This window comes from Muscardinus avellanarius (assembly GCF_963383645.1).
Source record: "Muscardinus avellanarius genome assembly, chromosome: 2".
Classification (NCBI taxonomy): Eukaryota; Metazoa; Chordata; class Mammalia; order Rodentia; family Gliridae; genus Muscardinus; species Muscardinus avellanarius.
This window is the reverse complement of record NC_137787.1, coordinates 99,935,441-99,963,330: the sequence shown is the minus strand read 5'-3', so window position 1 is coordinate 99,963,330 and position 27,890 is coordinate 99,935,441. Positions and strand designations below refer to the sequence as shown.

The 27,890-nt window shown below is 40.7% G+C and overlaps 1 protein-coding gene across 2 annotated transcripts in view; it reads left to right on the top strand.

Moving 5' to 3' along the window:
• Window positions 1-456: 456 nt before the first annotated feature.
• The window catches only part of RAB3GAP1 (RAB3 GTPase activating protein catalytic subunit 1), a gene marked incomplete at both ends in the record, with an annotated part of 104,859 nt that continues 77,425 nt past the window's right edge, over window positions 457-27,890 (top strand). For both annotated transcript variants that reach the window (XM_080690003.1, XM_080690002.1), the window contains 5 exons: window positions 457-474; window positions 566-621; window positions 7,125-7,200; window positions 24,444-24,576; window positions 25,796-25,874. In XM_080690003.1, the coding sequence (XP_080546129.1) occupies window positions 457-474; window positions 566-621; window positions 7,125-7,200; window positions 24,444-24,576; window positions 25,796-25,874 (362 nt within the window). The remainder of the gene's footprint in view (window positions 475-565; window positions 622-7,124; window positions 7,201-24,443; window positions 24,577-25,795; window positions 25,875-27,890) is intronic.

The window sequence follows — 27,890 nt, the reverse complement described above, 5'->3', positions numbered from 1 at the left end:
AAATACAATATAAATATAAATATAAATATTATATATTTGAATTAATATATTTATTAATTTAAATATATATTAAATAAATATATTTAAATATTATATATTTAAATTAAATATTTATATTTAAATAAAAATATAAATATAAATTTTAGGTTCTTAAATATAAATACAATCTTATCCACATGAATTTAGGGCCTTGTCCTACTTTGCTTCTACTACTTTTCTGTACTTATTTCTCTGCAGGAAATGTTTATGTACTACTAAATCAACTACAGGGGTAGCAGAGCCTACACTAAATCCTTCCTACCACAGTAAACAAAGAACTTTCTCCAGGTCCTGCCGGGACCCACCCACATTGGGCGGGCCCTGGGCGGGGCCACGAGGAAGCCCCGCCCACGCCCCGCCCCTCGCGCTTCGGCTCCCCTTCCCGGCAGCCCGCGCGCAGGCTCGGCGCTCCTCAAGATGGCGGCCGACAGCGAGGTGAGTCCTCCGCTCCCTACCTGTGAGGTCTGTAAGCGCGCTCCTCCACGTCATCGCTCCCGGGCTCAGTCTCTGTCTTTCTCTCCCTCAGCCCGAGTCCGAGGTCTTCGAGATCACAGACTTCACCACTGCCTCGGAGTGGGAGAGGTGAGTCTCTGGGGTCCGGGTGCCGCGCCCGGGCCTCCCCGCGCCGCCTCGGGCCCAGGCTCCGCGCGGGTGACGCCGGCTCTGCGGGAGCAGGAACGCCGACCCCGGCAGCCGGCTGTGAGAAAAAGTTTTGTTTACTCCCAGACCACTTTCCCGACCCCCAGGGGCCACCCGCAAAAATCATTCCCGAGGCCCCACTGACGTTCCTGTTTTTATTTCCTTTTAACTCGTTTGTTATCACAAGCACCGAACTTCGCAGCTGCTTATTTACTTCGTCCGCACATTGGTAACACCGTGCTCAGGAGCAGGCCTTTCTTCAGAATATTGATGGTTGTCCATCTGCTACATTCCCACCATCTCCATCCTGGTTTTTAGAATAACCTTTTTACAAAATCTGCATATGGCTTGGAACACTTTGACTCGTAGGGTAACGTGCCTCGGCTTCCTGCGCCTGTCAAACTCAGAAGAAATTGTTTCATTACTGAAATTCGTTGAAAGTCAGGTTTGTGGAGGAGTCATGTCTAAAGTTTTCTATTCAGTGTCACAGAAACCTTTCAGTTTTGTCAGTGTCGAGATCAGCGTTTAGATTGTTGTAACACTTTATAACCTCTTCTGAGTAGGAGAGAAAATGACATCTCTGGATATGATGTCATTTGGTAGCATAGGAAAATATAAAAGATCTCTCCTGTAGTAATTATTTGACTCTGGTAAACTCCCCCTTCCCAAAAGGAAGAGTCCCTTGTAAGATAACCACACATTCAAGACTTTATTGCGCAGTTATTGTGTGTTCACAACTATTGGGGAGGGGACTTGAAATATATATATTTTTAAACCCAGTAGTTAAAATGTCATTCATTTGGTACTAACTATAAAAATAAGAGTTTAAATAGGACTGATATTGTTGTGGACAACAGAATTGTTGGAGATATGTTTGTGGAAAGATAAAAAATTAGCTGCTTTGAAAATTGGAATTGGAAGATGGGTTCAGTAATTTGTAGTTCCAGCTAATTGGGTAGCTGTGGTAGGATATCACTTGAGCTCAGATCAAGAACAGCCTGGGCAACATAGCAAACCCTGGCAATAGATCCATATATAGGTAGATAAAGTGGTTGGTTAGACTCAAGAAGGGACTGACATCTGACAAGTTATGGGTAGCCTATAAAGCTAAGTGAAGGAATCTAGCGAGATTCTGTACTTATGACAAGTGATTTTCAATCTCTAGCATGCATCAGAAAACCATAGATTGCTGGTCCTCACACTCAGAATTTATAATTCTGTAGGTCTGTGGTAGAACTCCCAAATTTATGTTTCTCACTTTTTGAATCCCAGGTAATACAGATGCTCCTGTTCAGGAGACCACACTTAGAATAAGAAAGTAGTGAGAACCAGGCGTGGTGGCACACGCTTGTAATCCCAGCACTTGGGAGGCTGAGACAGGAGGATTGCACAGATTCAAAGCCAGCCTCAGCTACTTAGGCTCTCAGCAACTTAGTGAGACCCTGTTTCTAAATAAAATATAAAATAGGCCTGGGAGTATAGCCCGGAGGTAGAAAAGGCCGTGGGTTCCACCCCCCAGTACCACACACACAAAAAAGAATAAGAAAGTAGTGAGAAGCCGGGTGTGGTAGTGCACACTTATAATCCCAGGCTGAGACAAAAGGATCACAGGTTTTCAGCAAGCCTCAGCTACTTAATGAGGCTCTAGGCAACTTAGTGAGACCCTGTTTTAAAATAAAAAATAGGGCTGGGGATGTAGCTCAGAGGTAGAATGCCTGAGTTCAATCCCCAGTATGGAAAGAAGAAAGAAAGAAAGAAAGAAAGAAAGAAAGAAAGAAAGAAAGAAAGAAAGAAAGAAAGAAAGAAAGGAGCCCTTGATTTTAGAATGGCCAGCTTTCCTTAATTCATAGTTAAGATCCTGATTTGGAACCATAGAGAAAAGGACGAAAAGAAGGATTGTAAGATATTTCAAAGGTTTAGGTAATAAGCTTGATACTCATGAGAGTGGAAAGAATCAAACAGCTGCAGTTTCTTGCCTGAGAAAGAAGATAAGGAAGTGTCAGAGTGACAGTGCAGTTTTAGACCTGTTGAAATTGATATGTTAAAAGTAGTTAAAAAGGCCGGGTGTGGCGGCGCACGCTTGTAATCCCGCTTGGGAGGCGGAGACAGGAGGATCGCGCAGGTTCGAAGCCAGCCTTGCTGGCGTAAGAGACCCTGTTTCAAAAATATAAAAAAATAGGTCTGGGAGTGTAGCCCGGAGGAAGAAGGGCTTCCAGGAACCCCAGTACCACCAAAAAATAAAAAAATTAAAAAAAAGTAGTTAAAAAATATAATTAAGCCAGGTGTGGTGGCGCACGCTTGTAGTCCCAGCATTTGGGAGGCTGAGATAGGAGGATTGTGGTTTGCAACCAGCCTCAGCTACTTAGTGAGGCCTTTTGCAACTCAGTGAGACCCTGTTTCAAAATAAAGAATAAAAAATAGGGCTGGGGGTATAGCTCGGAGATAAAATGCCCCTGGGTCCCATCCCTAGTACCGAAAATAATAATAATAAAAAAAATAAGTAAAATAAAGAATGGAAAATAGGGCTGGGGTGTAGCTCGGAGGTAGAATGCTCCTGGGTTCCATCCCCAGTACTGCAAAATATAAATGTATATATAAATATAAAAATATAAATTATATATATATGTGTGTGTGTGTGTGTGTGTATATATATATATATATGTATATATATATAATCTTGGAGGGTGGAATAAGGAAACAGTATTTGAATGGAAAAAAATTATCATTTAAAATATCCTGAAGTGGCTGGGTATAGTGTCCCACGCTTGCAATCCCAGTACTTGGGAGACTGAGACAGGAGGATTACAGTTAGAGGACAGCCTCATCTACTTAATTAGGCTCTCTGCAACTTAGACCTTATTTCAGAATAAAGAATAAAAAATAGGGCTGGAGTATAGCTCAGAGGTAGAATGCCCTGGGTTCCATCCCCAGTACTGCCAAAAAACCCCAAAAAAACAAAACAAAAAAAACCCTTGAAGTGGGATATTAAGTCTTTCAGTTCTTTATATGGAAACAGTTGTTGAGTATTATCATATCATGAAGTAGGAAACTTGGATTTTGGCTTATAAAACTAGTTTCACTTTGCACAGTGAAACTGGTATATTAAAACTCAGGAGAAAAATGATAAGACTTTAAAGTTTTGTAAACTCTGAATTTAATGTCTGAATGAAAAATATTTGTCAGCATGTTTGCATCCTACTGATTATTTACTGAAAGGGCTAAGTAGAAGCTCATATTTTTATAGTTTGTTCATTGAAGAAGTATTTATTTAATGTCCATGTATTATACACAGTGCAGGACATCAAAAGGACTTAGGGGTGTAGTCGTTAGTAAAAACAGAAATGGCTTCTGCTCTTATTGAACGTAAAGTACAGTGAAAGAGACAGACCAGAATTAAATGAGTCTGTAATGACTAATTGGCTTAAGATACCTGGTGGCTCTTATTAGGAGCATATAGCAAACCCAGTATGTATAGAGTCAGTTTTTGTTTTTTTCTTTCCTTTATGGTGCTGGAGATTGAGGCCAGAGACATTATACCACTGAGCTACATCCCAGTCTCCCACCTTTTTTCCATTTCCCTTGTGCTGGAGATTAAGGTAAAGGACATTATACCTCTGAGCTACATCCTTCTTTTTTTTTTTTTTTTTTTTTTTTAAACAGGGTCTCACTAAGTTTCTGCACGATGCCAGCCTGAAGCCTGCAATTCTCCTGTTTTGACTTCCCAAGTACTGGGATTGCAGGTGTGTGCCACTGTGCCTAGCTTCTGGAGATCTTTTAAGGAAAAAAATTAATAAATTTTTCTAGTCAAATCTTTTTTTTTTTTTTTTTTTTTTTTGCGAGTCTGGGGATGGAACCCAGGGGCATTTGACCTCCGAGCTACACCTCCTGCCCTATATTTTTTATTCTTTATTTTGAAACCGGGTCTCACTGAGTTCCAGAGGGCCTCCCTAAGTAGCTGAGGCTGTCCGTGAACCACGATCCTCCATTCTCAGCCTCTGGAATGCTGGGATTACAAGCATGCGCTACCATGCCTGGCTTAGTCAAATCTTAATACATATAGGAGAAAGTAAAATATTTTCTTTTAGCTAGCACTGATAGAATTTATATAAGTATTTTAAGATTTTCTTTTACTGTTGAAAGCTTTATTTTAAATTATTTTTTATTGTTGCAGTCGTACCTCATAGCAAAAAATACCTATTCACCTAGCACCAGGAGAAATTATTTTAAGTTTTTTTTTGACATATTTCCTTCTAATCTGTATGGTATGGTCATAAGCTTTTTGGATTAAACAATATAAATACTTGTTTCTATAACTATTTTATGTTTGTGGTAACAGGGGATTGAACACTAGGGCATTCTACGTCCCAGTTACACCCCTAGCTCTGTTTTATTTTTTATTTTGAAACAGGGTGTCACTAAGTTCCTGAGAGCATTGCTAAGTTGCTGAGACTAGCCTTGAACCTGCAATCCTCCTGTCCCAGCCTCCCAGTACTGAGATTTCCAGCATATGCCACAATACCCTTTATTCACTTAACATAAGAACATTTTGTTTCCTCAAATGTTCCTCAAAACATGGATTTTAGAGGGTATATGATTATTCCATTGAGTAGATGTACCACTTGTAACTGTTTGCCAACTGTTCGCAATTAGACATTACTATAGCTTCCAGTTTTTTACCTTTATAAGTGCAGTGTACACTTGGTGCTTTTTTTTTTCTTCTCCTTGGTGTTTGGAATGGACCCTAGGGCCTTGTGCATTATAGGCAAGCCCTCAACTATTGAGCTATATACTTTTACCCCTGCAGTATATATTTCATGCAAATTTTTGTTCAGTTATGGATATATTTTACACTTCTTCGTTCTTTTCTAAATTTGTAAACTTGTTTCTAGAATACTCACTTTCAGAAGTAATAATTCTCAGTTGACTGAACTGCTCAGAAGTAAATTAGTATATGTTTTAACACTGCTTTTAGTTTTAAAGAGTAATGAGAAGGTTCAGTCAAATCATGAACTTTGACTTATTACTATCTTAAATGTAAAAATTAACACCACTAAAGAAAAAAATCTAATGTTTTTTAAAACAACTTGATTAGAATTAGCTGATAACTCTAGCAATACTTCCTAGATGTTTTAGGGAGCAATTAGATTGCATCATATTTAACTTATGTAAGAAGTAAGCATGGGAGTTTTAACTTTCTGATGTTGAATATGTTGCTAGTCAAAATTCTCTTCCTCTTTTTTTTTTTTTTTTTTGGTGTGGTACTGGGATTGAACCTAGGGGCATTGTTTTACCTCTGAGCTACACACCCAGCCTTATTTCATTTTGAAACAGGGTGTCACTCTGTTATGGAGGGCTTCCCTAAGTTGCTGAGACTAAGTTCTTGAACCTGCAATCCCCCTGTCTCAGCCTCCCAAGTACTGGGATTGCAGATGTGAACCAACCTGGTTCAGTTCTCTCTCTCTCTTTTTTTTATTTTTTGGTGGTACTGGGGATGGAACCCAGGGGCATTCTACATCCAAGCTACACCCCCAACCCTGTTTTTTATTCTTTGTTTTGAAACAGGGTTTCGCTGAGTTGCAAAGGGCTTCACTAAATGGTAACTGAGGGTGTCCTTGAACTGTAATCTTCCTGTCTCAGCCTCCCAAATCCTGGGATTACAAGCGTGAGCCACCCACCATGCCCGGCTGAGTGAATAGGTTTTAAATCAGCCTACTATTCCTTGAAGATGAGAAATGTACTTACAGCTTCTTGTCCACTATCCCTTAAAACTTGTTTCATTTAATGAACAAGTTCCCCAATTTTTTTTTTTTTTTTAGAAAGGAGGGAAAATCAGAGAATTCTTAAACATATTTAAAATGAAAGTTGACTTTAATCATTATGTTGAGAGTAGGGGAGAGATTATCATTTTCAAAATTATCTTTATTTGGGATTAAACCCAGGGGCCGTCTCTCTCCAGGCTACAATCCCCAGCCCTATTTTATTTTTTTATTTTGAAACAGGGTCTCACTAGGTTGATGAGTTTCACTACTTGCTGAGGCTGTCCTTGAACCTGCAATCTTCTTGTCTCAGCCTCCCAAGTACTGGGAATACAAGTGTGCATCACCATACCTAGCTAAAAATTATCTTTAATAGTATTTTAGTCTACTAGTTTGTATTTATGTCCCATATTTTATTGTATCATCTTAGTAGGGAGATTTATTGTTAATTTATATTGAATACAAGGCAGAATTCTTTTGTTTGGTAAGTAGCAGACTTAAATGAATCAAAATTTAAGAATTGTTGAAATAAGATTTCTGCTTTTATTTCACATCTATGAATTAGACTAACAATATTAACTTCTAATCCTCTAATCAAAATGTTAAAGCTTTTAAAAAGAAATTGTATAATAATAGGAAAAAATGTGCAGTTACATATTTAGAGAAAGCTCTTTTTCTCCCCCTTCCTAGGTTTATTTCCAAAGTTGAAGAAGTCTTGAATGACTGGAAACTGATTGGAAACTCTTTGGGAAGGCCACTTGAAAAGGTCAGATCTATTTGCTGATGTCTCTAAATTAGTATTGACTTTGAAACCTTTGTTTCTAAACACCTTTGCTGCATGTGACACATTTGAATTAAATGTTTAATTTTAAAGTTGCATGTAATCCATAGCCATCAAATAGCATCTGGAAGAATTTTAATTTGTGGCAAATGATATATGTAAGACATTTGTGAAACATTCATTAAATAATAAAGTTATATATAATGTCATTCTTTGTGAGTGATTTTATTTCTCTTCTATATTTACTTTTGCTTTATCCTTTGGAATGTTGGAAGATCTTTTTTCAAAGGATTTTAGTTGGACAGAGAAAAATTGCATTTACCAACTTACTTGGTAGTGTATTTTGTGGGGTTTTTGTTTGTTTGTTTGGTACTGAGGATTGAACTCAGGGGAGTTCTACCTCTGAGCCACACTCGCAGCCCTATTTTATTTTATTTTATTTTTTAGTTTGAAACAGTCTCTTGCTAGGTTGCTGAGTCTTGCTATGTTGTCAAGGCTATCCTTGAACCTGCGATCTGCCTGTCTCAGCTCCCCAAGTACTGGCATTATAAGCATGCGCCACCACACCTGGCTGAGTATTTTGTGTAATGAGGAAAAGTCTTGATTTTACAACTCATATGTTATACTGTTACTCAATTTTTGTATATTTTGATAACACAGCATTTCCTCCTCACTATTTAATATATGTTTTGATGATTTTATGCAAGAATGAAAAAAATTCTTCAGAATTGGAGTGGAACTCTTAATTTTAATCCAATGTATTGATAGTTTCATTCATAAACCACAACACTCATTTTTCTTGACGAAGGTATTCTGAGAACAAGCCCCGATTTTTTCCACTTTCCGAAGAGATTTAGGAATTTTACCTCAAGCTTATGTACATACACAAATTCTTTTGAAGTAATACTGATCATAGTTTTTTACTATAGTCTATTATTAACTCAGTAGTAATGAATACACTGTAAAGAACTCTCAATTCTAAATATGTATTTGGGTTTTTGCTTATGGTGATAATAATAGAATTTGAGGCTATCAAAAAAGCATTAGGATTTTTTTCTTTATATAAATATGAGAAGTAACATTATATGCCGAAATTATACATCATTTAAGGATTTGTTGGAATATGTAAAGTACATTGATTCATATGTTAAATTTATAATTATTATTATTTGCATTACTGGGGATTGAATCCAGGGCCATTCTACCTCCAAGATATACCCCCAGCCCTATTTTCATTCTTTATTTTGAAACAGGGTTTTACTAAGCTGCAGAGGTCTGCCTCAATAAGTATCTGAGATTGGCCATAATCCTATGGTCCTCCTGTCTCAGCCTTCTAAGTACTGGGATTACAAGTATGCACCACCATGCCACCACACTCAGCTTTTTCTTTTCTTTTCTTTTTTGGGGTTTTTTTTTGGTGTGTGTGTGTGTGTGGTACTAGGGATGGAACCCAGGGACAACCTCTGAGCTACACCCCAGCCTTATTTTTTATTCTTTTTTTTGAAATGGGGTCTCACTGAGTTGCAAAGGACCTCACTAAGTAGCTGAGGCTGGCCACAAACCACAATCCTCCTGTCTCAGTCTCCCAAATGCTGGAATTACAATCATGTGCCACTACTCCCAGCTTCACACCCAGTTTATATTAAAATATTTTGTTTAAATGTTTGAATAAAGAGGAAATATGAATTTCTTAAATGGATCATTCTATTTCATCACTTGGAATAATATGCAACAATTGATACAGATTCCAGTAAGATTATATAGGCAAATTAAGGTGGAGCTAGCTAGAAGAGGAAAATTTGCATTACTAAGAAGAGCTTACCAGGTACTTGTGAGCTCTAATGTATTTTAATTACATAAATATTTGCTAAGTACCTGTTATTTGCCAGGTGGAAGAAATAGTGAACAAGTAAGGTAGATGTTGCCACTGAAGGTAAGTTCTAAGTGAGACAAATGATTAAGTAAATAAATTGGACTGGAATATTAGATGCCAAATTAGGTTTGGGAATTTAAATTATTAATGTATTTACAGTAGATAGCATATTAAGTATGTAGTAGACTAAAGAAGTGTTAGCTTAAGCCCATTTCTCCCTACTAATTAGTTGTACATAGACTGGAAAATCATGAGCAGATTTCAAGGTGGGTTGTAATAAGTGATGAATAACATCAGGTATAGATAGCAGGGATTATTTGGCACAGAAAAGAAAGTTTAGACAGTGCCCTAATAAGATTTCAATTTATGTGAAGGACAGTGTTGCTAATTATCATCTTCCATTAATGGGAACTAAAAGGGAAAAAGTTTTAAAACCTAATTATGGATTTTATTTTATTTTTTTGCTGGTACTGGGGGTGGAACCCTTCTACCTCTGGGCTACACTTCCAGACCTATTTTTTAGGTTTTTTTAAATTTGGAAACAGGGTCTCTTAAGCCAGTGAGGCTAGCTTTGAACCTGCGCAATCCTCCTGTCTCCACCTCCCAAGCGCGGGATTGCAAGCGTGCGCCACCACGCCCGGCTAGTTATGGAAAGTTTTTAATATATATAAATGAACAGAACAGTATAATGAGCCCCATACACCCATCACCAGGTTCAGCAATTAGTATTCTGCCATTTTTTGTTCTATGATACCTCTGCCCAATTCCTTACCCTGACTATATTTTTAAATAGTTTTTTTTAACCCCCCCTGTGGTACTAGAGATTGAACTCAGGGACATTCTACCTCTGAGCTACACCCCAGCCCAGCTCTATTTTTTTATTCTTTATTTTGAAACAGAGTCTCACTGAGTTGTAGAGGTACTAAGTAGCTGAGGCTATCTGCTAACCATGATCCTCCTGTCTCAGCCTCCAAATGCTGGAATTATAAGAGTGTGCCACCACACCCAGCTTACACCAATTTTTTTTTAATTTTTGGTTTGAAACAGGGTCTGCCTAGATTGCTGAAAGTCTCACTAAGTTGCTGAGGCTGGTCTTAAACCTGTGATCCTTCTGTTTCAGCCTCCCAAGTGCTGGAATTGTGGGCATGTGCCACCATATCTGGCTTAAACAGTTTAAAAAATGTACATATATTGTAATGCATAACACTTAACTGCTTAATTTTAATTTTTGACAAATACACTGATATATTTCACACTCCTGCCAAGATAAAGGTTATTTTTGTCATCCCAGAAGAATCTGTAGTGAACCTTTCTAGTTCATTCACATGCACTTACGCATCTATCTTTCTTTTTTTTGTCGATTCTACCTCCAAGCTACACTCCCAGCCCTATTTTTTATTTTATACTTTGAAACAGGGTCTAAGCTGCAGAGAGGGCCTCATTAAGTATCTGAAGCTGGCTGCCATCCTCCTGTCTCAGCTTCCCAAGTACTGGAATTACAAGTGTGATCCACCACCACACATCTATTTTTAAACCATAGATCACTTTTCTGTGTAATACAATTTCATATATAGTGTTTTTTGTTTTGTTTTGTTTTTAGTACTGGGGATGGAACCCAGGGGTATTCTGCCTCTGAGCTACACCTCCAGCCCTATTTTTTATTCTTTATTTATTTTTTATTTTTTTGTGGTACTGGGGGTGGAACCCAGAGGCTTTCTACCTCCGGGCTATGCTCCCAGACCTATTTTATATTTTATTTGGAAACAGGGTCTCATTAAGTTGCTTGAGAGCCTCACTCAGTAGCTGAGGCTGGCTTCAAACCTGTGCGATCCTCCTGTCTCAGCCTCCCAAGAGCGGGGATTACAAGCGTGCGCCACCACGCCCGGCTAAATACTCTTTTTTTTTTTTTTTTTTTTTTCGGGTCTGGGGATGGAACCCAGGGACATTCTACCTCCGAGCTACACCCCCTGCCCTATTTTTTATTCTTTATTTTGAAACCGGGTCTCACTGAGTTGCAGAGGGCCTGGCTAAGTAGCTGAGGCTGTCTGCAAACCGCAATCCTCCTGGTCTCAGCCTCCCGAATGCTGGGATTACAAGCGTGCGCCACCACGCCCGGCCTTTATTCTTTATTTTGAAACAGGCTCTCACCAAGTAGCTGAGGCTGTCTGTGAACTGTTATCCTCTTGTCTCAGCTTCCCAAGTACTGGGATTATAAGTGTGTGCCACCACACCTGCTTCACATATAGATTTCTGTGGGATATCTCAGATACCAAAATTTGCTGATGTTTGAATCCTTTATATTAAATGGTATATTGTGTGCATATAATGAATGACATTCTCCTTTGTTCTTTAATATCAAAATTACTTATAGTACCTAAAACAATGTAAATAATTATTTGGGGAATCATGACCAAAACCAGACTGTACATATTTAATACAAGTGAACTTTTTTTCTCAAATATTTTTGATCCAAGTTTGGTTAAATCTGCAGATGCAGAGCCTGTGGCTACATAGAGCTTACTAGCTATGATACTATATGAGACTACAGCCAATAGAACTATACAAAAGTCTTTAAAAATTGTAGCCAAAATTATTTACTCATTTTATGTTTCAAAATAAAGAATAAAAAATAGAGCAGGGGGTATAGCTCAGAGGTCGAATGCCCCTGGGTTCCATCCCCAGACCTGCAAAAAATAAAAAGTAAAATAAAAATTTCTTACCAGTCGTGGTGACACATTCCTGTAATCCCAGTACTTAGGAGGCAGAGACAGGATGATCACAGGTTCAGAGTCAGCCTCAGCAATTTAACAAGGCCCTGTCCCTAAATGAATTAAATAGGAGCTGGGCATGATGACACACACTTGTAATTCCAGTATTTAGGAGGATGATAAAGGAGGATCACAGGTTTGTGGTCAGCTTCAGCTACTTAGTGAAGCCTTGTGCAACTTGGTGAGACCCTGTTTCAAAATAAAGAATTAAAAAATAGGGATATAGGTTTGGGGGTGTATCTTGGAGGTAGAATGCCCCAGGGTTTAATCCCCAGTTCTGAAAAAAAAAAAAAAAATAGGGCTGGGAGTATACCTTGGAGGTAGAAGGCCCCTGGGTTCCATCCCCAGTACCACATGAAAAAACAAAAAAAAAAACTGTACAACATAATTCTGAACAACAAATCTGTGTGAGCTATGCATGCATTAATTTTTAATTTAAATGATATTCTGACTTAAAATTTACCCTTGGCTTTGGACAGATAACATTTTGTTATGATATATGCTACAGAAAATAAATTAAGACCATAAGTACTCTAAGTACTATGACTCTACTTTTTGAGGGGGAAGGTCTGACATACAAACCAGATATGACCCAGGAACATTAATCATAATAGCTAATTTGCAGCCGGGCGTGGTGGCGCATGCTTGTAATCCCAGCATTCGGGAGGCTGAGACTGGAGGATCACGGTTCGTGGACAGCCTCAGCTACCTAGTGAGGCCCTCCGCAACTTAGTGAGACCCTGTCTCAAAATAAAGAATAAAAAAAATAGGGCAGGGGGTGTAGCTTGGAGGTTGAATGCCCCTGAGTTCCATCCCCAGATCCGCAAAAAAAGAAAAAAAAAAGCTAATTTGCCGATTTGTTTATTATATGTGTATAACATTGCCCGGTATGTCATCAGTAAATATTAGCTATTATCTCCCCAGAATACATGAGTAATCCTTTGAACTTGAGGTATTACCTTTATGTAAGATTCATAGCATAAATAGGTTATATATTTACATATATATGTGTGTGTATATATATGTATATGTATATATATTTTTTGGGGGGTACTGGGGATGGAACCCAGGGAAATTCTGCCTCCGAGCTATACCCCCAGCCCTATTTTTTATTGTTTATTTTTTTATTTTTATTTATTTATTTTTCTCAACACTGGGGATGAAATCCAGGGGCATTCTGCCTCCAAGCTACACCCCCAGCGTGATTGTTTATTCTTTATTTTAAAACAAGATCTCACTGAGTTGCGAAAGGCCTCACTAAGTAGCTGAGCCTGTCTGCAAACCACAATCCTCCTGTCTCAGCCTCCAAAATGCTAGGATTTACAAGCATGCCACCACCATGCCTGGCATAAAAATTATTTTGGTTTTATATTTATGTGTGTGTGTGTGTGTGTGTGTGTGTGTGTGTGTGTGTGTGTCTGTCTGTCTGTCTGTCTGTCTGTCACTGGAGATAGAACTCTAAGGCATTCTACCTCTAAGCTAAAATCCCAGCCTAATTTTCTTATTTGGAAACTGGGTCTCACTAAGTTGTGAAGGGCCTCGCCAAGTCAAGGATGGCTTTAAACCTGCAATCCTCCTGTCTCAGCCTCCAAGTACTGAGATTACAAATATGCGCCATCATGCCTGGCTTTGGTTTTGTATTTTACTAAACTGCCAATGGAAAAATAAAAACAAAATAGACATTATTATCCCAAGCACCAAAAAAATAGCTTTTGGACTTGTCTTTGAATTCCTTTTCACTGTTTAGCCCTCAAGTTTGTAATGGTTTTAAAAGAATACTTGTGGAATTTTTTTTGCGGGGGGGTGTACTGGGGTTCCTGGAAACCCTTCTACCTCCGGGCTACACTCCCAGACCTATTTTTTAAAATATTTTTTTATTTGGAAACAGGGTCTCTTAAGCCAGCAAGGCTGGCTTCGAACCTACGCAGTCCTCCTGTCTCTGCCTCCCAAGCTCAGGGATTACAAGCGTGCGCTACCACGCCTGGCGTGGAATTTTTTTTTTTTAACATTAAGAAAAGTGATCATGCTTGTAATCCCAGCATTTGGGAGGCTGAGACCTGGAGGATCGTGGTTTGCAGACAGCCTCAGCTACTTAGTAAGGTCTTCTGCAACTCAGTGAGACCTGGTTTCAAAATAAAGAATAAAAAATAGGGCAGGGGTTGTAGCTCGGAGGTAGAATGTCCCTGAGTTCCATTCCCAGACCCACCCAAAAAAAGAAAAGAAAAGAAGAAAGAAAGAAAGAAAGAAAGAAAGAAAGAAAGAAAGAAAGAAAGAAAGAAAGAAAGAAAGAAAAGTGAACCCTTTAAGCCGGGCGTGGTGGTGCACGCTTGGGAGACAGAGACAGGAGGATCGCGCGCAGGTTCAAAGCCAGCCTCGCTGGCTTAAGAGACCCTGTTTCCAAATAAAAATATAAAATAGGTCTGGGAGTGTAGCCCGGAGGTAGAAGGGTTTCCAGGAACCCCAGTACCACCAAAAAAAAAAAAAAAAAAAAAAAAAAAAAAAAAAAAAAAAAAAACAAGTGAACCCTCTTATATTCTCTGAAGAGATGTTTTGCAGCAAGATCTTCATCTATTTAATGGCCTAGAGGTTTTCTTGTGGAGTCAGCTTCCTGTCTTTGGTCCTTTGTTGTTATTTTGTTTTTTCTTTTGAGTCCCAAATACTTCCATTGAAAAATTTCAAAGCTATATACCCCAGCCCTAATTTTTATTCTTTATTTTGAAACAAGGTCTAACTAATTTGCAGAGGGCCTCACTAAGTAGCTGAGGCTGTTCATGAACCTGCAATCCACCTGTCTCAGCCTCACAAGTGCTGGAATTACATTTGTGCACCACTATGCCTGGCAAATGTTTATAGTTTTAAGTAATGGTCTTTTTGACATTTGAATTTCATTTTATATGAAAGAAGAGGCCTCGTTACCCTAAGATTTTAATGTAATGCCTCTTTATTTTTTAGTAATTAATTTTTTGTGATACTAGAGATGGAATCCGGGACATTCTACTTCTGAACTATATTCCTTGCCCTTTTTATTTTGAAATTCGATTTCATAGCATATGAAGGGAAAGGCCACATTACCCTAAGATTATAAGTATTTAGGGTTTGTGCGTGTGTGTGTGTGTGGGGGGAGACTGGGGATGGAACCCAGGGGTTTTCTACCTCTGGGCTACACTCTCAGTCCTCCCAGTCCTGTTTTTATTTTATTTGGAAACAGAGTCTCACTATGTTGCTGAGAGCCTCGCTAAGTACCTGAAGCTGGTTTTGAACGTTGTGCAATCCTCCTGTCCCAGCCTTCCAAGTACTGAGATTATAAGCATGTGCCACCTATGCCCGGCTAGTATGTTTTTAGTTTTTAGCAATGATTAGGGTTTTTTTTGTTGTTGGTGGTGGTGGTACTGGAGTTCCTGGAAACCCTTCTCTGGGCTACACTCCCAGACCTATTTTATACTTTTTCTGTTTGGAAACAGGGTGACTTAAGCCAGCACGCTGGCTTCGAACCTACGTGATCCTCCTGTCTCTGCCTCCTAAGCGCAGAGATTACAATGGTGCACCACCAGGCCCGGCTAATTATTAGGTTTTTTATTTTATTTTTTTGCGGGTCTGGGGATGGAACCCAGGGGCATTCAACCTCCGAGCTTCACCCTCTGCCCTATTTTTTATTCTTTATTTTGAAATGGGGTTTCACTAAGTTGTGGAGGGCCTCACTAAGTAGCTGGCGCTGTCTGTGAACTGTGATCCTTCTGTCTCAGCCTCCCAAATGCTGGGATTACAAGGGTACGCCACCACGCTTGGCTATTAGGTTTTTTAAATTTTGTTTTGAAACAGATTCTCACTAAGTTGCTGAGGCTGGTCTCAAAAGTGCAGTTCTTCTGACTCAATCTCCTAGGTATACAGGCATTTGCCACCTTACCAAGCTGTTAGTCCTTTGATTGATTGATTGATTGATTGATTTTTTGGGCCTGCGGATGGAACTCAGAGGCATTTGACCTCCGAGCTACACCCCCTGCCCTATTTTTTATTCTTTATTTTGAAACAGGGTCTCACTGAGTTGCATAGGGCCTCACTAAGTAGCTGAGGCTGTTCGCGAACTGTGGTCCTTCTGTCTCACCCTCCTAAATGCTGGTATTACAAGTATGTGCCACCACGCCCAGCTCTGTTAGTCCTTTAAGAGAGGTTTTTGTTTTAAAATTGAGGAATCTACTTAGAAAATTGTTGTGAATGAGGTGAGAAAATGATCTTTTTCCCCAAACTTAGCCCTTTATCGTGTACTAAGTTCATATATATATTTCTGAATTCTGAATATTGTCTCTTTCTATAAATAAACTTTTTTTTTGGCAGTACTGGGAATTGAACCCAAAGCCTTATACATGCTGGGCAGTGGTTCATTTTATTCATTTATTTGTTTGCATGTTTATTTATTTATTTTGTGGCACTGGGGATGGCCTAGGGGCATTATACCTCCAAGCTATATCCCCAGCCCTGTTTTTTATTATTTATTTTGAAACAGGGCCTCACTGAGTTGCAAAGGGCCTCACTAAGTAGCTGAGGCTGTTCATGAACCCTCCTGTCTCAGCCTCCCGAATGCTGGGATTTGTTTCATTTTTAATTACTTTAAATTATTGTGCATTTTGATAGGAAATATTTCCCCCATTAGTTTTTCTTGCTGTTTTATTTCTCCATGTTAATTTTAAAAGATTCCTCTCCATTCAAAACTACTTAAAATGAGTAATGTTAGTAAATCAAGAATTGTCTTAAGTTACATTCATTTGATTTTAAATTGTGAATGTCTTTTTCTCCAAATTTAATCAAATAAAAGGAAAAAAAAACTATCTAATCAAAGAGGAACATCTCAGGCATCTTCTTTCCGGCTTCCTGTTTTTTTTCCTTATAACAGCTACCCAGACTTATATACATTTTCTTGTTTCCTTTCAGAATTCTAAAAGGTCCGCAGGGTTTTTTGTTTGTTTGTTTTTTAATTAACCTAATATGACAGACCACAAGTACTACTTTTGGTTAGCCCTAATTTTTTTTTTTTTTTTTTTTTTTTTGCCTTTCTTTTTCTTGAGAGAAAGATGCTGGGGATTGAGCCTAGGGACATTCTATATCTGAGCTATGCCACCAGCCCTATTTTATATTTTATTTTGAAACAGGGTCTTGCTAAGTTGCTGAGGCTGGCTTTGCACCTGCCATCCTTTTGTCTTAGCCTCTCCAGCACAGACATAAACCACCATACTTGGCATGGTTGGCCCTGTCTTCATTATTCATTTTCTACTTACTGCTACAAGTCTAAGTCAGATCCTAGTTTCATTTGTTTTATATCTGTGGCCATTGTTTTTATTAAACTCCTAGCCAAGCCAGGCATGGTGGCGCACGCTTGTAATCCCAGCATTTCGGAGGCTGAGACAGGAGGGTCGCGGTTTATGGATAGCCTCAGCTACTCATTGAGGCCCTTTGCAACTCAGTGAGACCCTGTTTCAAAATAAAGAATAAAAATAGGGCTGAGGGTATAGCTCGAAGGGAGGATGCCCCTGGGTTCAATCCCCAGAACCACAAACAAAACAGAACAAAAAACTTCTAGCCTTCTTATACAGTTAGTTATGTTCACATGACATTGAATACGATCTTGGATGATACTAAGTGCCCTGAATCTGATTTAATTTTTGTAATATATTTTTTTGAGGGATGCTTCTATTGTAACTTAGAACTATTAGTATCACTTCTGAGTTTTTTTGTATCATCAAAAGTAACATTTATTGAATACCTATTGTATACAGGGCACTTTTTATATGTATCTCATTTAATCCCCAAATGCAATCCTAGAAGCAACTAAAATTTTAAATTTAATTTATTTAAAAATTTCCATTTTTTTTGCCAGGCATGGTGGCACATGCTTGTAATCCTAGTACTTGGAAGGCTGAGATAGGAGGATTGCACATGTTCGAAGCCAGCCTCAGTTACTTAGTGAGGCTCAGCAACTTAGTGAGACCCTATTTCTAAATAAAATGTAAAAATAGGTCTGGGAGTATAGCCCAGAGGTAGAAGACCCCTGGGTTCCATCCTCAGCACTGCAAAATAAATAAATAAATAAATAAATAAAATTTAAAAAATCTATTTTTTTAATGCTGGGCATGGTGGTGCACACTTATAATTCCAGTATTTGGGAGGCTGAGATAGGCAGATCACAGTTTGAGGAAAGGCTCAGCTACTACTTAGTGAGGCCCTTTGCAACTCAGTGAGACCCTGTTTGAAAATAAAGAACAAAAAATAGGGCGGGGGTGTAGCTCAGAGGTAGAATGTCCCTGCGTTCCATCCCAAGTACTGCAAAAAAAAATATTTTTTTTAATTTTCATTTTTACATAGAGAAAATTTATATGCCTAAGATTAGTAACTAGTAGGTGATTACTCAATGAATCAAAGAAATCTGCCGTTAGATAAAGCTTTTCTGATCACTGGACTTTATTGAACTTTTGACTGTCATTTTTGCTCACTTCCCCTGCCTTCGCCTTCCCTAACTTCTTTCCCATTTTTTCTTTGTCTCCTAACAGTATGTTTAGAGCAATTCTAATCTTGTCATCATTTCATAAGCCTTCACATAATACTTCAGTGGCTGGCCATTGTGTATAAGGTTAAGCCTACACTTCTAAGATGGATATTCATGTCTTCATCATCAATTTTCTTCTTAATCTACCTTTTTTTTACTCCCCTAAGGAAGCTTCAACTAAATAGGGCTGTTTATTCTCTAAATTTGCTGTCCAATTTTCTGTCCCAGTGCCTTGTCTGCTCTTTATTCTTATTAGTTTTATCATACCTAACACATCCATTTCTGACTCACTCATCTGGTTTTTATCCAATCATCTCCTTCAGTTCTAATTCACTGATTATCCTCACTGCTTGTCTTGCCCTTAGGTGAACTACTGAGTCTACAATATCTAAATACTATTTACTAAATATATATGCCTTAGCACCGGTGCTGGGGCCTCCGAGGCCGGGATCGGAGCCTGCCGAGGGGTTGGGCCGCTGCTGGGGCCAGCGAGGCCGGCATCGGAGCCTGCCGTGAGGCAAGGCCGGTACTGGGGCCCCCGAGGCCAGGATAAGAGCCTGCCGAGGGGTTAGGCCGGTGCTGGGGCCAGCGAGGCCGGCATCGGAGCCTGCCGTGAGGCAAGGCCGGTACTGGGGCCTCCGAGGCCAGGATAAGAGCTTGCCGAGGGGTTAGGCCGGTGCTGGGGCCAACGAGGCCGGCAGCGGAGCCTGCCGTGAGGCATGACCAGTGCTGGGGCCTCTGAGGCCGGGATCGGAGCATGCCGAGGGGTTAGGCCGGTGCTGGGGCCAGCGAGGCCGGCATCCGAGCCTGCCATGAGGCAAGGCCAGTACTGGGGCCTCCGAGGCCAGGATAAGAGCCTGCCAAGGGGTTAGGCCGGTGCTGGGGCCAGCGAGGCCGGCATCGGAGCCTGCCTTGAGGCATGACCAGTGCTGGGGCCTCCGAGGCCGGGATCGGATCCTGCCGAGGGGTTAGGCCGGTGCTGGGGCCAGCGAGGCCGGCATCGGAGCCTGCCGTGAGGCAAGGCCGGTACTGGGGCCTCCGAGGCCAGGACAAGAGCCTGCCGAGGGGTTAGGCCAGTGCTGGGGCCAGCGAGGCCGGCATCGGAGCCTGCCGTGAGGCAAGGCCGGTACTGGGGCCTCCGAGGCCAGGATAAGAGCTTGCCGAGGGGTTAGGCTGGTGCTGGGGCCAACGAGGCCGGCAGCGGAGCCTGCCGTGAGGCATGACCAGTGCTGGGGCCTCCGAGGCCGGGATCGGAGCATGCCGAGGGGTTAGGCCGGTGCTGGGGCCAGCGAGGCCGGCATCGGAGCCTGCCGTGAGGCAAGGCCAGTACTGGGGCCTCCGAGGCCAGGATAAGAGCCTGCCAAGGGGTTAGGCCGGTGCTGGGGCCAGCGAGGCCGGCATAGGAGCCTGCCTTGAGGCATGACCAGTGCTGGGGCCTCCGAGGCCGGGATCGGAGCCTGCCGAGGGGTTAGGCCGCTGCTGGGGCCAGCGAGGCCGGCATCGGAGCCTGCCGTGAGGCAAGGCCGGTACTGGGGCCTCCGAGGCCAGGATAAGAGCCTGCTGAGGGGTTAGGCCGGTGCTGGGGCCAGCGAGGCCGGCATCGGAGCCTGCCTTGAGGCAAGGCTGGTACTGGGGCCTCGAGGCCAGGATAAGAGCCTGCCGAGGGGTTAGGCCGGTGCTGGGGCCAGCGAGGCCGGCATCGGAGCCTGCCGTGAGGCAAGGCCGGTACTGGGGCCTCCGAGGCCAGGATACGAGCTTGCCGAGGGGTTAGGCCGGTGCTGGGGCCAACGAGGCTGGCAGCGGAGCCTGCCGTGAGGCATGACCAGTGCTGGGGCCTCCGAGGCCGGGATCGGAGCATGCCGAGGGGTTAGGCCGGTGCTGGGGCCAGCGAGGCCGGCATCGGAGCCTGCCGTGAGGCAAGGCCGGTACCGGGGCCTCCAAGGCCAGGATAAGAGCCTGCCAAGGGGCTAGGACGGTGCTGGGGCCAGCGAGGCCGGCATCGGAGCCTGCCTTGAGGCATGACCAGTGCTGGGGCCTCCGAGGCTGGGATCGGAGCCTGCCGAGGGGTTAGGCCTCTGCTGGGGCCAGCGAGGCCGGCATCGGAGCCTGCCGTGAGGCAAGGCCGGTACTGGGGCCTCCGAGGCCAGGATAAGATGCTGCCGAGGGGTTAGGCCGGTGCTGGTGCCAGCGAGGCCGGCATCGGAGCCTGCCGTGAGGCAAGACCGGTACTGGGGCCTCTGAGGCCAGGATAAGAGCCTGTCAAGGGGTTAGGCCGGTGCTGGGGCCAGTGAGGCCGGCATCGGAGCCTGCCGTGAGGCATTACCAGTGTTGGGGCCTCCGAGGCCGGGATTGGAATCCTGCCAAGGGGTTAGACCGGTGCAGGGGCCAATGGCCAGCATCGGAGCCTGGCGTGAGGCAAGTTCACTCCTGCGGCCTCCAAGGTCGGGACCAAAGCCAGCTTAGGGGTTTGACCGGTTCAGGGGCCAGCGAGACCAGAACTGGGTCCTCCCATGAGGCAAGGCCGCTGCGTGAGCCAGCGAGGTCTGGATCAGTCCACTGAGTAGCCAGGCCACTACTGGGACCATCAAGAGTGGGATTGGTACTTGCAACGCAGCATGCACAGAGAAATATCGCAGAAAATATAAATCAGACGCTTCTCTTAATCAGCAATAACTAGGAGGAAAAGGGCAACAGGAAGAGGTTGAGCTATAGAAAGGGCCCTATAGTGAAGCAACTAATGTGATCAATCAGAGGGTATGTAATACTGGAGGACGGAGCCTCTTTAAAATGCAGGAGGTACATAAACAAATGTATCAAAGTAAATCACCAAAGAAGTGTGGGATGGAGGGAGGGGGAGGGAATGGGACGGGGGCTGGAGGAGGGCTAATTGGATGATGTGTGCTTGTATATCCTCTCAAGTCTTGTACTCCAATGTGATTGATATATGACTACAATGCACCAATTTAAAAAATAAATTAATTAAAAAATAAATAAATAAATAAAAAAAAGAAAATAAATATATATGCCTTAGCATATAGTGGAAAGAACAGGGCCTCCATGGATAAAGTTTTAGCTTTCTCAGTAAGGTAGTAACCTGGGACAGGTTTTTCAGTCTCTTAACCTTTTCTCATCTATAAAATGGGGTTATTTTATACATGATAGTGTTATAATATTTTATGTGTATACACATACACATGCATGAATTACCTGGCTTAGAAAGCACTCAGTAGATGTTAGTTCCTATCTAGAAGGGCAGGGAATTAGTCTATACAGTCTTCTCTCACTTTTTAAAAATATTTGTATTGAAGCCAGGTGTGGTGGTGCATACTTATAATCCCAGTACTTGGAAGGCTGAGACAGGAGGATCACAGCTTTGAGACCAGCCTTAGCAATTTAGTGAGGCCCTCAGCAACTTAGCAAGACCCTAAGAGGGAGGGCTGGGTTGGGGATGTAGTTTGGAGGTAGAATGCCCTTAAGTTCAATCCCCAGTACCAAAAAACAAACAAAAAACTCAAACGGTTAGACTAGATACTGGAAGAATTGCTTGGGCCCTCTAGAATTGTGGCTTAAAATATATCTTATTTGCCAGGCATGTGGTGCACACTTGTAATCCCAGTACTTGGAGGCTGAGGCAGCAGAATCGAGATTTGTGGCCAACCTCGGGTACTTAGGCCCTCAGCAACTTAATGAGACCATTTCAAATTAAAGAATAAAAAAATAGGACTGGGGATATAGATCAGAGGTAGAATGCCCCTGGGTTCAATCCCTGGTACTGACCTTCCCCAGTTATATATATCCTAGTTGCTTAAACTTTATTGAGGAGATTGAAAGATAATTGAGAACAGTTGCTCCAATTTGTCATAATTGATCCAAATTATGATGTTTAGTATTATGCTGTTCTTGTATAATTTCCAATGTTTTATTTATTCATTGATTAATTGATTATGGTACTGGGGATTGAACCCAGGGGCATTCTACCTCTGAGCTCCATCTTCAGCCCTATTTCATTTATTTATTTTTGGAAATAGGGTCTCACTATGTTTCTGGGGCTGACCTTGAACTTGCAATCCTCCTGTCTTAGCCTTTCAAATACTGTATTTACAGTTGTGTACCACCACACCTAGATATCTTATTCTTGTGGAAAAAACTCCTCTCCCTCTTATATTTTTCTCAGAAATTAAATTTTTTTCTATTTTGCCATTTCTTAAGGAACATATTAATACTTTTTAATTTTTTTTATTTATGACTTACCCACAGTAAATTGTACAGAACTCAGGTGTATTGCTGATCAGCTTGAGCAATTTAATGAGAACTTGTCTCAAAAAGGGCTGGGAGTGTAGTGTAAAGGTAGAATGCCCTTGGTTTCAATCCAAACAAACCTCTTCGCACTTAAGTATCTGACCTGTTCCACTTACATAAACCCAGCCATATAGTTTGTTTTGACAAATGCATATACCCAAGTTAGAACCATCCAAATAAAACTACAGAATATCTTCATCATTCCAGAAAAATTACTATTTTCTCCAGTGAATATCAGAGCTAAACACAGTTTGCTTTTTTTTGAGCTTTGTATAAATGGAATCATATACAGTTTGTGTTCGATATTTTTATTTAACATGATGTTTTAAAATTTTCCTTGTTACACGTACCAATCTTTTTTCTGTCTTTGCTAGTAATGCACTGTCTTAATTACTGTAGCAAAATAAGTCTGAAAATTAGGTATTGTGCTTATTCATCAAAATTAGCTCAGCCCCATGGTGGCGCACACCTGTAGTCCCAGTGCTTGGGAGGCTGAAATAGAATTGCATGTTTGTGGTAACTTAATGAATCTCTACAACTTAGTGAAACCCTGTGTTGGTTTCATCCCCAGTACCAAAATAAATAAACAAACAAATATTAAAACATAAAGTAGGGCTGGGGTGTAGCTCATAGATAGAATGCCCTTGGGTTCAATCCCCAATATCCCCTCCCTTTACACAATTATATCTGCTCTTCTAGGGCCTTTAAATTTTCATATTACTTTTAAAATGTGTGTTACTTTCTACAAAATGCCTGCTGGGATTTTGATTGTGATTATATTGAATTTATACATCAACTTGGGGAGTTGATCTCTAAAATTGATTCTACAAGGTGCTTCTTTATGACACAATTTCAATGTTGAATAATGTGATAATAAGAGTTGTCAGATTTGATATTTCCATAATTCAGGTGTATTTTATTGCTGTGTGGTTTTCTCCCCCAATTTATTTATTTATTTATTTATTTATTTTTTTTTTTTTTGGTGGTACTGGAGATGGAACCCTGCTACACTCCCAGCACTCCCAGACTTTTTTTTATTTATTTTTTTGAAACAGGGTCTCTTAAGCCAGTGAGGCTGGCTTCGAACCTGTGCGATCCTCCTGTCTCCACCTACCAAGCGTGGGGATTACAAGTGTGTGCCACCACACCCGAATTACCCTCCCCCAATTTAAAAATCTAATCATCAGTTGAAAGTAACCAGTAGAGATTCTGCTATTGGTAAATAAGTATTGTCATCTGAAGACACATAGAATTTACTGTATATTTATGATTATATATAGACTCATAATAAAATTTAAAGTTATTTGAAAATTATAATTTTTAGAAGTTCCTTGAAACATTTTAGTTTTTTTTTTTTTTTTTTTTTTTTTTTTTGGTTGTACTGGGGTTCCTGGAAGCCCTTCTACCTCTGGGCTACACTCCCAGACCTATTTTATATTTTTTTATTTGGAAACAGGGTCTTTTAAGCCAGCAAGGCTGGCTTCAAACCTGCGCAATCCTCCTGTCTCTGTCTCCCAAGCGTGGGGATTATAAGCATGCGCCACCACGCCCAGCCCATTTTAGATTTTTTAAAGAGCCACCCTGATAAATCATTTATGCTTGCTCTTTGCTTTCATCATGTCGAGGATAAGATGATAAAACTTTTAGACTAATGAGCCGAAAAAAGGGGAAATAATCACTGTGGTTAATAAACATAATAGTAACTATTGAATACTTTTAAATGGATGTTTTTCTACTTTATTATTAATTACAGGGTATATTTACTTCTGGCACATGGGAAGAGAGATCAGATGAAATTTCATTTGCTGATTTCAAGTTCTCAGTCACTCATCATTATCTTGTACAAGAGTCCACTGATAAAGAAGGAAAGGATGAAGTATTAGAAGGTAAGTTTTTACAGTATATTTTAAAAATCTTGACTCTTTCAAGAGTGATTATAATTTTGAATTATGAATTTAGGTTTTGTAATTCAGGAGTATTCTCAGGAAATGTTGTATAATATGTAAAGTCATTTTTTCATATCTGAATAAAATATGAGGCAATACTGTATTTGAGGAGAGGAAGAATTACGGTGCCATTCATCTTAAAATTAACTGATGCAGCACAGATTGAGTACCTAACGTGGTAGGTACCCTGCTGTGCCTTGTTGAACCAAACTTAAGTGAAATTGCATCTCAGTAGAGGAGATAAGACCTTTAAGTAAGTAACAGTAACAGGAAGTAGAAAGTGATAAATGGTGTTTTCTACTTGATAATTATTTGCCTTTCTGGTTTTTTTTTTTTGTTTCTTTGCAGGTCTGAGGATGGAACCCAGAGGCATTCGACCTCCGAGTAACACCCCCTGCCCAATTTTTTATTCTTTATTTTGAAACAGGATCTCACTGAGTTGCAAAGGGACTCACTAAGTTGTTTTTGCTGTCTGCAAACCGTGATCCTCCGGTCTCAGCCTCCCAAGTGCTGGGATTACAAGTATGCGCCACCAAGCCCGGCTAATTATTTGCCTTTCTACACATATGTTATTTCATTTGTAAAATGAAGTCCTACTTCCAGGCATGGTGGCGCATGCTTGTAATCCCAGTACTTGGAGGCTGAGGCAGGAGGACCCAGGTTCGTAGCCAACCTCAAATACTTAATGAGGCCCTCAACAACTTAGTGACACCCTGTTTCAAAATAAAGAATAAAAAATTGGGCTGGACGTGTAGCTCAGAGGTAGAATGCCCCTACATTCAGTCCCTAGCACCACACACACACACACAAAAGTACTACTACCTGGAGGGCTAATGTGACAATATAGTTTAATTGAAATCCATGAGATGAACAGATGAAGGATACTATGGTGTAAGAGAAGACACCCATAAGGGTGAGAAATTAGGTCATGATTATAAACAAAAGCTTATACAGACATAGGAATAGTATATGTCTCTTTTATAGACTGGGTTTGAGAAAGAAAAACTTACTTCCCTCCCCCAAAATCTTAAAGCTAGCCTTAGATATAAATCTCTTAAAGCAGTTGCAAAACTACATAGGCTAGTAATGCATGTTTCTTCAAAACACAAAATTCTGCCGTAGTATAAACATGACTTTTCATTTTTTAATGTTTTTATAGATGCTCTTCCACAGTCTATGCAAGATTTGCTGTGTATGAATAATGACTTTCCTCCAAGAGCACATTGCCTGGTAAGATGGTATGTATACATTCCATTCAGATGTCTTGTAGTGTGTGTGTCAAGGAGACCCCCAAACTGTCCCCAGGTTCAATGATTTGTTAGGAGGAGTCATAGGACTCACCATGTAGTACAAACAGCTAATTTATTACAGCAGTAGGGTACAAAGCAAAATCAGCAAAGGGAAAGGGCATGAGGCCAAGTCCAATAAGAAGTGCAAGCTTTTAAGAGTCCTTTCCTAATGCAGTCCTATAGGTTAAACTCAGTTCCCTCTGCAATAAGTTGTGGTAACACGTGTGAAACATTGTCTATCAGGGAAGCTTGTTAGGGGCTTAGCTCTTAAAGATTTAAAATGAGAGGCTAGTTAGGTATGCATCCTCTGGCTGATAATATAACCAAAATTTCAGAATCCCAGAAGAAAAGCAGGTGTTTAGCATCTACTCCATTGTTTGCGCAAACAGTTTAGGTAAAGTGAATAACTTTACCCCAAATCTACATTCCCTGGTGCTATCCAAGAGCCAACCTTGCAGGCAGGTTTGTCTAAGGATAGCAGTCACAGGCTTGCTCTTAACTTTTCTGCACCACATGTTTCACAATCTAAGGTAGTGCCTAACTATAATTCTGATGACAGACACAGAACACTTACATATCTTAGAAAATTTAATATGTATTGGTAGAAATGGAATTGAAATAAAATGTTGATTCAGTTATAGGATGAAATCAACTTATGTTTAAATGATGTGATACATTAATGTAAAAGGCATATCTTAGTCAGAGGGTCTCTGAACTTTATGTTTGAGAAGTGGTGTTAAAACACACATCACAAAGCTGTTTTAGTAAGATCATATATGCTCAAAAAAGGAAACCTAGCTAAAGGAACTTTACTGGTTTTAAAATTTTCTACTGGTGTAAGTTGGTCTTTTGATTTTTTTTTTTAACTGAAAAAGAATTTTTTTTTTTTTGTGGTACTGAGGATTGAACTCAGAAGCATTCTACTTTTGAGCTACACCCCCACTCCAGCCTGATTTTATTTCTTATTTAGAAACAGGGTCTTGCTAGGTTGATCTCAAACCAGCAATCCTGTCTTAGCCTTTCAAATACTAGAATTACAATTGTGTGCCATCATGCCCAGCTTAAAGAATTTCTAAGGAAGAAGAAAACTGTAATATCTAGTTTTCTTTTTTCATCATGCTTACTATAGAGAATGGGGTGTGGAACACATTAGAAAAAGAAGATATATGCAAGTACATATAAAACTGTCTAGTATTTTATAAATATGCCCATTTTAAAGTTGTGAATTTGAGCTAGGTGTGGTGGCGAACGCGTAATTCCAGCATTTGGGAGGCTGAGACCAGAGGATCATGGTTCGCAGGCAGCCTCAGCTACTTAGTAGGCCCCCTCACAACTCAGGGAGACCCTGTTTCAAAATAAAGAATAAAAAATAGGGCTGGGGTTGTTATCTCAGAGGTGCAATGCCCCTGGATTCGATCCCCAGTAACCATCCCCCCAAAAAAAATTTGTGAATTTGAGTGGGTATAGTGGTGCACACTTGTAATCTCAGCATTTAGGAGGCTGACACAGGAGGATCAAGGTTTGTGAATAGCCTCAATTACTACTTAGTGAGGCTCTGCAACTCAGTAAGACCCTGTTTCAAAATAAAGAATAAAAATAGGGATGGGAGTATAGCTTGGAGGTAGAATGCCCCTGGGTACCATCCCTAATACACCCCACCCCCCAAAAAATTGTGAATTTAAGTAACTAAGAGAAGGAATTTAGTAAATATATTGTTACCCATTTAATGTAATCCTTCCATATTCTTTTTGATCTTCTAAAATGTTGAATGTGTGCATCCAACATGACTAGATGTATCAGGAGACAGCATGGTATTACAGAGCATGAGCTGTGTGTGTTTTCATGCACACATTCAGCATTAATCAAACTTCTGATGTTGGGCCACACTCTGAATTAGACCAACAGGTTTGAGTCCTAGCTAATATACTTACTGTTTTTGCAACTTTGAAGTGACTTAATTTCTTT